At 35.8% G+C, this 10,945-nt stretch overlaps 1 protein-coding gene across 1 annotated transcript in view; it reads right to left on the bottom strand.

The window, feature by feature from the left end:
* Window positions 1–880: 880 nt before the first annotated feature.
* TSNAX (translin associated factor X) overlaps window positions 881–10,945 on the bottom strand; it is a 30,414-nt gene continuing 20,349 nt past the window's right edge. Inside the window, exons 5-6 of the mRNA XM_041749475.1 lie at window positions 7,130–7,257; window positions 881–3,337 (exon numbers count right to left, since the gene is read on the bottom strand). Coding sequence (XP_041605409.1) covers window positions 2,960–3,337; window positions 7,130–7,257 — 506 coding nt within the window. The 3' untranslated portion in view covers window positions 881–2,959. The remainder of the gene's footprint in view (window positions 3,338–7,129; window positions 7,258–10,945) is intronic.

Genomic DNA, 10,945 nt, shown 5'->3' with positions numbered 1-10,945 from the left:
TTTTTAAAGATTAATTTATTTATTCATGAGAGACACACAGAGAAGAGAGGCAGATACATAGGCAGAAGGAGAAGCAGGCTCCCTACAGGGAGCCCAATGTGGGACTCAATCCCGGATCCCAGGATCATGCCATGAGCCGAAGGCAGACTCAACCACTGAGCCACCCCAGGCATCCCACCTCTTGAAATATTTTCTAATTTCCCTGTGATTACATCTTTGATCCACTGCTTATACAGGAGTATGTTGCTTTTAATTCTGTTACTAATTTCTAATTTCATTCCATTTGTAGTCATATACTTTCTATGGTTTCATTCTTTTTAAATGTATCAAAACTTGTTTTGTAACCTGACATTTTGTCCATTTCCTTACTCATCTGTCTTGTTCTTCTATGTATTATTTAAAGTGAGGAACAGAAGTCTCCAATTGTTACACTGAATTATCTATTTCTCTTGCCAGTTCTGTCAGATTTTGCTTCATGTTCTGGGGCTCTGTGGTTAGTGTGTGTGTGTGTGTGTGTGTGTGTGTGTGTGTGTGTGTGTTTATAACTGTCATATGTTCTCAGTGGAATGAGCCTTTTAACATTGCATGTTGTTCTGGACTCCAGCAAAAACAAAAAATTAGCGTTAAAGTCTATGTTATACAGCCCTCTTTTGGTTACTGTTTGCATGAAGTATCTTATTCTGTTCTTCACTTTTAAAATCTATTTGTGTCTTTGAATCTGAGTCTTTTAGATAGCAAAGAGTTTGAATCAAGTTTTTAAGGCCATTCTGCCAATCACCCACTTATGTAGCATCTTTCTTTGAGGCACCCTCAAAACCCCTAAGGTTCTGCAGTGTGGATTCTGAAACCCACTGATTTAATAACATGCAGGAATTATTTGTAAAGGAAATAACCCATTTTATTTCAGAATTCTGTCAGTAACTTGCCATGTAACCTAGAACCAGTTTCTCTTTATAATAAAGATGAAAAACATTACAACAGATGATGCTATCAGAGCCAACTATTTTAAAACTGGGGAACATTCACGATAGACTCAGAGATCCTCTACTATCATTGTATAGCACCCACCATATTAGTATGATATGCAATATGGAAATGCGTCAAATAGCAATGGCACCGATCCACCTGTAATAAATAACTGTTGACTGCCTACCCTTCAAAAGGCCATTTCCCTTCCTCCTATGATGACAATGCCCTAACTTGGTTTCTTGTGCTTGCACTTCACCTCTAGAAAAAAGGTACCTTGATCTATCAAGGTGATCTTCTTCTCCTTTCCACCAACTGGTTTAGAAAGATGAGAATGATACCCAGTTTGGGTCAATGGTTGATGTGAAGAGCATCCTTCCAGAAACTCTCCCTACCTCTAGACTAATTTTACGAAAAAATAAATCTCCGCATTAAGCTAGTTTACATTAGGTTTCGTATTTAGGCCAAAAATTCTACAACCATTTGATTAAGTATTTCTCAGTATGATCAAAAAAATAAGCTTAACTTTTATCTTTCAATATTTTATTTAAAGACTTCAGTTTTAAACATCTGTAAGACATTCATCAATCCATTTATTATTTTACTTTTAACATTATAAATTTAACTTCAAGTGGCAAAAAAAAACAAAAATATGTAATCAGACTATATTTTAGCAGTGTCTTCAAATAGGGAAACCAAAAAAACTTACTACCACCAAAACAAACCAACCAATCTAATTTATTAGGCATGTCTATGTTTTATTTTCCTTTATAGGATAATTATTTTTTGGAAAAAATTCACTTTCAAAGAATCAGCCCTTGCAAACAGAGCAGCTAGTCTTTCCACAAATAAAATCCAGTACCTAGATTCTCAAAACTCACAACACCAAATGGAAATGTCTGGTTGTCAGCCAATAGTGTCATGCTCAAGTCAGTTTCACATCACAGGGAATAATCTATAACTAATTTCATAGGCAAATTCCAATTCTAAATATTACTAGAGACTACTAATTGTTATTCCCAACTGTGGTGACAATTGTCTTATTGCTGAATTATACATGATGAATTTTCTTTGGCAACTTTTTATACTATCAAGTAACACAACTGGACAACTATAAAGGTTTGAATTAACTTAGTATTTCAAAATTTCAAACTTCATTGTAATTATTTAAACGTAATTTCTTATAGATGCATCTATAAGAAACATGCCTAATGTAATATGACAAGAATTGCTAAATAATCATTACTAAAAGCCTTTCAGATATATGTACAAGTACACAGTTGAACTCAAAAACCAGTGAAAATATTATAATGTTAGCTCCAATTCACTATCAGACTTTCTGTGATAAGAATAAAAACTAAATGTAAAAACTAAAATCTGGGTGTCCGTCAATTTTTCTGGAAGGCTCTTTCAAATGGATTCAAAATGGCCTAAAAATTGGCCAGAATACAATATGAATTCTATTATACCTCATAAAATTAAGTATATTGATAACTTAATAATTTTTAATTCTTGTTCTATGGAATAAGCCTATAACGGAGGCTCGGCAAAATACTACCAAGAAATTTAAAAAGGAAGCTCAAGTCCAGATGTATAACTAAGAAATCTTCTCTATATATAACAAAATCACCAACTTAAATTATAAACGGCTTCCACTTAATATTATCACTCCAAACTTCACACAATGTAAATTAAAATAGGTATGTATGGCAGAAAGTGCACTCTGAAGCATGTTCACATCACAAAGATAAATGATGAAATTTAGCCAGCAAAAATTCAAATAGGCATATATGCAAACATCTGTATGCAAACTTTCATGAGTAAGATGTAAGAAACGATTCGTCTTGATAATTTTATGTACAGATTGTTTACAATTTAAAACAAGTACAACTGAAAACATTTCTATGTAAAAGCCACAATAAAGTCAAACGAAAGACTAAATAACAGTCTTACAAACTGGTCTCTCAAGAGAGTAACAATGGAGTATGGTATTCTAAGAAATGCCTTCTTCTTGATCAATCATTTCTGTTTTAACTGAAAAGACATCTGCTAGCATATGTTTTGGAATTTCTGAACCTCTGACTTTCAAGGCATAACAAGCATTCTCCACTTTGGCCAGACTTTGTTTCAAGGTATACAACTTCTTAGAAACCTCATAAGGTCCAGTATTGCCAATGAATGAAAATCCATCATAAACCTGACGCAAAAACTGGCTCACTTCAAAGGGGGTGTCAATATCCCCATTCCCCACACTGTTAATACACATCCGCATCAACTCTCCAGTTAAATCAGCCACTCCCAGGAGGTAATCAACAGGTGTGATTTTCAGTCTCCAAGTACCGAACTGTTTATCCTGTCCGTCAGAGGAGGGCTGGTAAAGAAAACACACACACACAAAGAAAATACAACGTGAAAAAGAGTGAATATGCATGTATGCCATTTATTATAAGGTAAAAAATCAAAAGCAGGTCAGTCATACTAATCTCTAAATAAGAGGATCTTTTTTGTTTAATGACCATTTGGGATGTTACAAGAAGAATTCACGCCCTGGGTAGAAAGTTGAAGTAAAGGACTTCAAGATAATTTTGTAATCTAATATTGTATCATTTTAAAATCAACTATTCCCAACTTCACTTGACATATAAAGTAAAATTAAAACATTCTTAATAAAGCCTAATGACTTTATTGCATGACAGTCACTTACTTATTTAAATGACAAATCATAAAGCCCTCCAGGGTTTGTGATCCACGCATGTTTTCCTAAGTCACTTAGTCCCTCTCTGGCCTTTTCTATCCCCACTCAGCAACACTGACTATCATAATTTATCACTCTCTTGCTACATTCTCTTCAGTTCCCTTAGACTCAGACTCCTTTGTTGTTGCTTTTTCTGCACCTGCCCCACAAAGACAAAACCCTGAATCGATATTATAATCTACTCATGCTAGTGTTTTATTCAAGTAGCGGAGTACCAAGCTGAAAAAAATAGTAATCACAACTATAGAGTTGGTACTGCTACAAATTACTCACCAATCCTTCTTCCTTATTCCTATAGTTCTCTTTCCTGTCTCTTCAAACACTATTGCAAACCCTTACCACTCTCCTCAGCCCCCTACTCAATCCCAAACCTCTCTACTCTCAGTAGACAATCTTGTCTACTTACAATGACCTGGCCACTTGCCAGATTAACTGGCACAAGCTCTCTCAATGACCTTATCCTACAAAATAAAACAAAACAAAAAGAACTTATTTATGTCCACATCCATCTTTACCTTCTATCCTCCAGTCTCAGATGATGGGTTGTCCCCTCCTCTTGTTTGAGGTTAACTCTTCCAAATGACCTTGACCCATCTCCTCCCACCTCTTCCAGGACCTTGCTTCATAAGGTGTATGCCCTTGGGCAAGTTATTTCATCTCTCTAAACCTCAGTTTCCTCATCTGTAAAATGGGATAACAGCACCTACCTCAGAGGTTTATTTTAAGGATGAGTTAACATTTACCAAGTTCTTGGCATAATGCCCAACACAAAGTAAATACTCAATAAATGTTAGCTGCTATCACCATCACCCTCATGTCCATCTCCTCTCTCCACATCAACTTTTCCCTCTCTCTATTGGAGCCTGTCTGGAAGACGACAGGCCTACACAATTATTAAAAGTCTGTATGAGATGTAGCTGGCTGAGGCTGTAATCATACTGGAGGACATTTTAGGCAGAACTGCAAAGGCGTGCAGGTCAGAATTATGTTGTGTATTTGAGGAACTCATGAGGTATTTCCTTGGGTAATGTTTAAAGTGAGTAGTAGTATAGGATGATTCTAGAAAGGAGGTCAGGGGTAGAATGTCACATTAAGGAATGTGAACTTTACCTATGGGTAATCGATAGTCACTGAGAATTAAGGAAATGAAAAAGTCAAATTTAAGTTTTATTAATACTACTCAATATCGTTGGACTGTTCAGAGATTGTCCAATCCTTTCAACGTAGATATAAAAAAGTGAGGTCCAAGAAATGTGGTAGGTAATAGAGCTAGTTAATGACAGAACTAGGTAAGTACCCAAAGTCAACTTCCCAATTTTTCTGATACCTGATATCATGACATAAAACTACCTGTTATGTTTGGTTTCTATTCACTATTAGTAGAATTGGCATCTTTTTAGAAAGGGTAGCTTGTGGGGAAAATGGAGGGGGACTGCATTTTATAGGTAGTTTATAAAAATAACTTTGGCTTAAGCAAACATTAATGTTCTTTGTTTCTATCATTAGAGAGAAAGAGCTCCCTGATTATGACTAAGAAGTTGATTTTAGAGAAAAATGCATGTTAAAAATTTAACATATTTCAACTAATAAATTGTCAAGGAAATAAATTCTGCTTCACTGGTAATGTGTATTAGAAACTAGAGAAAAGCAAATTACTTGAAATGCAATTTTTCAAGATGTGTCTGAAGTATTTAGGGGTGAAATATCAAGGCATCTGCAATTGACTTTAAAGTGGTTTAGCAAAAAGTATTTCGATAAAGCAAATATGGCAAAATATTAACAATTATCCAGGTAGTGGGTACATGGATGTCCATATGTTATTATTCTACTTTCTTGCATGTTTGTACTTTAAAACATTTTTAAAAATTTAAGTGGTTTTGACAATATTCTCAGTAAGCAAGTCAGAACAAAATATCTTTCTTCCCTGTCAAATTCCCAGAATTTTCCACACCAAGAATCTTCAGCACTAAAAGGAAAAATTATTTCTGAATGTGGTCTTAATTTGAAAAGTATATGAATTATTTTAATATTATAATCTCTGAATAATTTACTACCTAAATCCAGTGCATTTACTCTCAGTTTTTCTTTATATTTATGTCTTGATATTTCCAATTTTGAATCAGAAAGAACTTGAAAGGGAGTATAGCAACTTCTCTAATATATATATCAAAGAGGCTTCCTTTCTTTCCATAATTCAATCTTCACTAAATAAATAAAATATAAAGGAATTTTACTTCTCAAAAATGAAATGCCCTCCTTAATGAACTTCCTACAATTTTAAAAACTGAGAAAATATATACATGGCTTCCTTAAAGTTGTATTTGTCATGCCAAATTCAGTCTGACCTTTCAGTGTTAACATTTTACTTCCTATTCAAGAAAACATTATTTCTGTATCTTCCTCCATCTTCTGCCTGACCATCCAGTAATCTCAGTACTAATCATCAGTAATCATCATCATCAGTAATCTCATCCTGATCATCTCAGTAATGTTTTAAAAAATAATTAAAAAATTACCAAAACTAAAGACAGGAAAAACTGTCCAATTTTATCCTTAGGTGTACTTGTATCTCAGGAAGTATCAAATATTGAAAATCTCACCTTTCGTTGCCTGTATAATATACTGAAACCCAGGGAAAAAACAATATTTATTTATAAGTCAGACTGCAAAAGTTTCTTTTTTCTTAATCTGAAATAGCGGCATAATTTTCAGATACAAGCTTTATGAACTGAGTAAGTGATTAACAGCTCTCCCTGTATAGGAACAATTTTACATTAACTTTTCTAATGACAACTAGGGACCACTTCCGTGTCATATACTACACACCGCTAATTTAAAACCTTTAAATCAAATCCTGTAAAACACTCCTTTGAGGTAGATACTTGGTGCAGGGGTTTCTGTGCATACTCAGAAATACTGGCAGAGTGCAGAAGGGCACTGGCTTAGATTTCAAAACACCTGGTTTCAAAATTTAGCTCTGTCGCACTTAATTTGTTGTGCAGTTTCTGGTAAGTTACTTAAACTCTCTAAAGCCTATTTCCTACTTTGTAAAATGAGGGTGAGAATTCTTACCTCATACAGTTAATAAAAAATTTAAATGAGGTAGTGCTTACAAAGGGCACATGGTAAATACAGAGTAAACCAAAAGTGGACTTAACAGTAATCACTTAGCAGTGCTTTAGATAAATAGTATTACTATCCCCCCAACATAACCAGCTGTTCTTGTTCCACCCACTAACAAAAATATTTTAAAAAGACCATTTCCTTTGTTGAGAATCTATGAAATCGCACTTTAGAAAGAATACTGCCATCTCAATATTCTTAATATTGTAAGCCAAGAAATCTCCTATCATCGCTATACTGTTACATGAATTATGTAATAAATGTGAAATGATTTCAAATTCTTACGGTCTTATTTTCTTTTCCACATTCTTCTGTTGTAAATATCAATTGTTTATTAATTTCATCCATACTGATAAGTGATCGTGTTTTGATGAAGTGTTGAAAAGAGACAGCCTCCACATATTCCTGTAGTCCTGCAACACCAACCAAGAAAATTACTAAGGAACAACTACTGAATTAGTCAGACTGTCATTAATAAAGAACTTCAAACTGCTCATCACCTAGCTCAACAAAAGTTTAATGGAGGGGCACCTGAGTGGTTCAGTTATCCGTCCACCTCTTGGTTTCAGCTAAGGTCATGATCTCAGGGTTGTGAGATCAAGCCCCATATCAGGCTCTGCACTCAGTGTGGAGTCTGCTTTAGATTCTCTCTTCCTCTCCCTCCCACTTGCACTCTCTCTCAAATAAATAAATAAAATCTTTAAAAAAAAGTTTAATGGATGCTGACTATAATGGTAGCACTGGATTCAATACTTAGACTACAAAGAATTACTTGGGGATAGATGGTGGGGATTAGTACTGAACACAGCAAACATCTCTACAACTCAACTTTATAGACAACTCAAATACAAATGTATTCAAGCTTTCTACTTCATGAGTCATTGGTCTTAAAAAATCTACTTTCTTTTCTACAGAGAAACATCAAAGACATATAGAAAAAAAGGTTTAAAGAATTTAAGAAAATTCTATTATAAAAATTCTTTAGGCTTTAACAGAAACTACACAGTGGATTATTTTTTGCTCCCTGAAGCAGCAAATAGGTAATAATTTAATCAAATGAGACATAAAATTAAATGACATTTGGATCTTTCCTGAAATTTTAATAGGTAGAAAACACTAAATAATACAGTATTAAGTGTCAATATGGTCTTTCTGCACCTACTCCAAAATGGATCTAAGAATAGATAACTCCTTCTGCGTTAGTAATTTAAGTTTAAAAAAAGAATAAAAAAACCTAATGAGCAATACAATTTTATACCAGATCTAAGTTCCACAAAATTAGCACTGAAATAAAAACAAATTTTGGTAAAGATCAAAAGTAGTACTATATATACTTTTTCAAGTGTTTTAAAACAACTAAATTCTCTAGCCACAATTTTCAATGTTATTAATGGTATAATCTATAAGATGATATTTACAGAGAAAAAGTATTTCTTAAAATGAATGTCATTAACTGTTAAGAAACTATTTTAGTATTCTTTGTAAAGGCTTTGTTATAAACACAAGAGAAGAATGAATTCTGACTAAAGAAAACTCAGAACTAAATAGAATCATCATATTCAAGCTAACACATCTTGCGAAGAGTCCTCCCAGTGCTGACACTAAAAATCAGGTTTGGCATCAACAGTGTTGAGACTCACCCCACTGTGGGATCATCACATCAAATGCCACGTAAGGGTCAAAGAAACAAAGGGAAGTGGATGACCTGGTTTTGATAGCAGTAAGAGGAAGCTACTAAATGAAAATATCCTGACTCATTTTAAGCCACAAGTGATGTTAAAGCAAAGTCAGAAACTGGTGCTTTCAGTTGACAGAACAGGACATGATAGGACACTGTTTCATAAATTATAACATGCTGAGAAATGAAACAAAGTTTAACAGAACAGATAACATCTTTTACATTATAAAAAAACATTTGTGTAAAATTTTAGTTTTATGAATAGGTGACCAGGGATCCCTGGGTGGCGCAGCGGTTTGGCGCCTGCCTTTGGCCCAGGGCGTGATCCTGGAGACCCGGGATCAAATCCCACATCGGGCTCCCGGTGCATGGAGCCTGCTTCTCCCTCTGCCTGTGTCTCTGCCTCTCTCTCTCTCTGTGACTATCATAAATAAATAAAAAAAAAAAATTAATATGAATAGGTGACCACCCAGTTCTCTTTCCCAAAGACAATCTGTACGTCTCAATCCCTTCCAGAAATAACTTCATGCACGCAAAAGGAAAGAACAAAACCTAAAGACCACTCATTACATCTCTCAATATGTTCTACCGCGGTCAACTCTTATGAATGGGCTAAACAGAAGATAGTTGCACAAAGATTTACATGCAAGGGTATTCGTCATTATAATCATTACAGCAAGGAAGTAGAGAAAGTTTAAAAGATCAATTTAGCTCCACTACTTCAGATAATGGAGGTGGACTCTAAAACATTTCTCCTTTGCCAGCTAGTACAGTATTAAACTTTGTTGGTAGAAAGCGCTGTAAGGGAAAGCAAGGAGGAAAAAGCTCTCTTCCTTGTTGTAGTGTGTCTCTTCCAGCAGCCTTCTCCATGTGAGGAAACCAGCTGCTTGAAGTAGCCAGTAGCACACAGCATTTCCTTGGGAATAACTTCTCAGTGAGCTACCACCTCGGGCAAGGAGTTTGACGGTATGGCACCTCTCCATGGACAGCTTCCCATAGAATTCTATTAGCTCAGCACCTCAGCAAACTTCTCTGCCATCCAATGGGCCATGCCTTCAAGGAGGTGAGGGAGGGTGGGAATGAGGGAAGAACTCTTCCGGATTTGCTCCTTTTTTAGATCCCCTGCCTTAGCCCTGGGGTAGTGGCTGCCCTCTCTGAGATTCCTACACTTTTTAGAATATACTTTTCCTCTTATCAGGTAATCACCCACACAGCTAATTCTTTATATTAAACTTACCCTATTCAAATTACCATGCAGCTTTTTTTCCTATTTGGACCCTGATGAATACAACAGGGAATTATGAAAATGAATAATGATATTATTTTTCCTTTACCCCTATTACCATAGAGGAGGTATTCTATCTTTTGAGGCCAGACACTGTACCTAGGATCAGGATAAAGATGCAATCCGAGCAGGAAGCTTAACACAGATTTTCCCTTCAATGTTCCACCTTATGTTCTCTATTGGATTCTAATGGTCAATATTCAAACATGCTCAGATCTCTCCCATCTATTGGTCCTCTTTCTTCCCAACTATTGCCCCATCTCTCTTCTCCCCTTCAGAACTAAATTTATTGAAGTAGCTGGCTGCAACATTCCTTAATAACCTCACCTCATACTTCTCAACCTACTTCATTCTACCTTGAGCCCCCCTCTACACCACAACAGCTCTCACGAAGATTATAATATAATATGACCTTTAACAAGGTTAAGGGACATTTTTTCATTTTCCATCTTGGCAGTAGTCAGAATTTTGACCACTTTAAAGGAGGAATTCTTTGGGGTTTTTAAGATTTTATTTGTTTCAGAGACAGAGAGAACACATGTATGAGCAGGGGGGAGAGGCAGAGAAAGAGGGTGAAGCAGACTCCCCACTGAGTAGGGAGTCTCACATGGGGGGCCCTGATCCCAGGAACCCAGGATTATGACCTGAGCTGAAGGCAGATGTTTAACCAACTGAGCCATCCAAACAACTCAGGAGAAATTCTTTAAGCAAGTTTCCAGGGCACCTGGGTGGCTCAAAGGTTGAGCACCTATCTGCCTTTGGCTCAGGTCGTGATTTGGGGGCTCTGGGATGGAGTCCCGCAGCAGGCTCCCCATAGGGAGCCTGCTTCTCCCTCCACCTACACCTCTGCCTCTGTGTCTTAACCAAGATGTTATCTACAGGAGAACATATGGTAAAACAACATTCTTTGAGTGGAAAAAAATATTTGGCTGAATTCATGAGTTAGCCAGTTGTTTTATCCACATGAGCCAATCCAAAACATGGAAAACAGTTCCAATGAATACATTCTTAAAATTATTTGTAGTTAATAAAATTAACTAAGTACAACCAACTTTCACGCCTGCCCCTCAGCTGTAGAAGTGCTAAACACAATGATCTCTATGGTAATTTTCAAATTCAGAACGGTAGGAACTATTCT

The sequence above is a fragment of the Vulpes lagopus genome, chromosome 3 (assembly GCF_018345385.1).
Source record: "Vulpes lagopus strain Blue_001 chromosome 3, ASM1834538v1, whole genome shotgun sequence".
Taxonomy (NCBI): domain Eukaryota; kingdom Metazoa; phylum Chordata; class Mammalia; order Carnivora; family Canidae; genus Vulpes; species Vulpes lagopus.
This window is presented reverse-complemented; position numbering and strand designations above follow the sequence as displayed.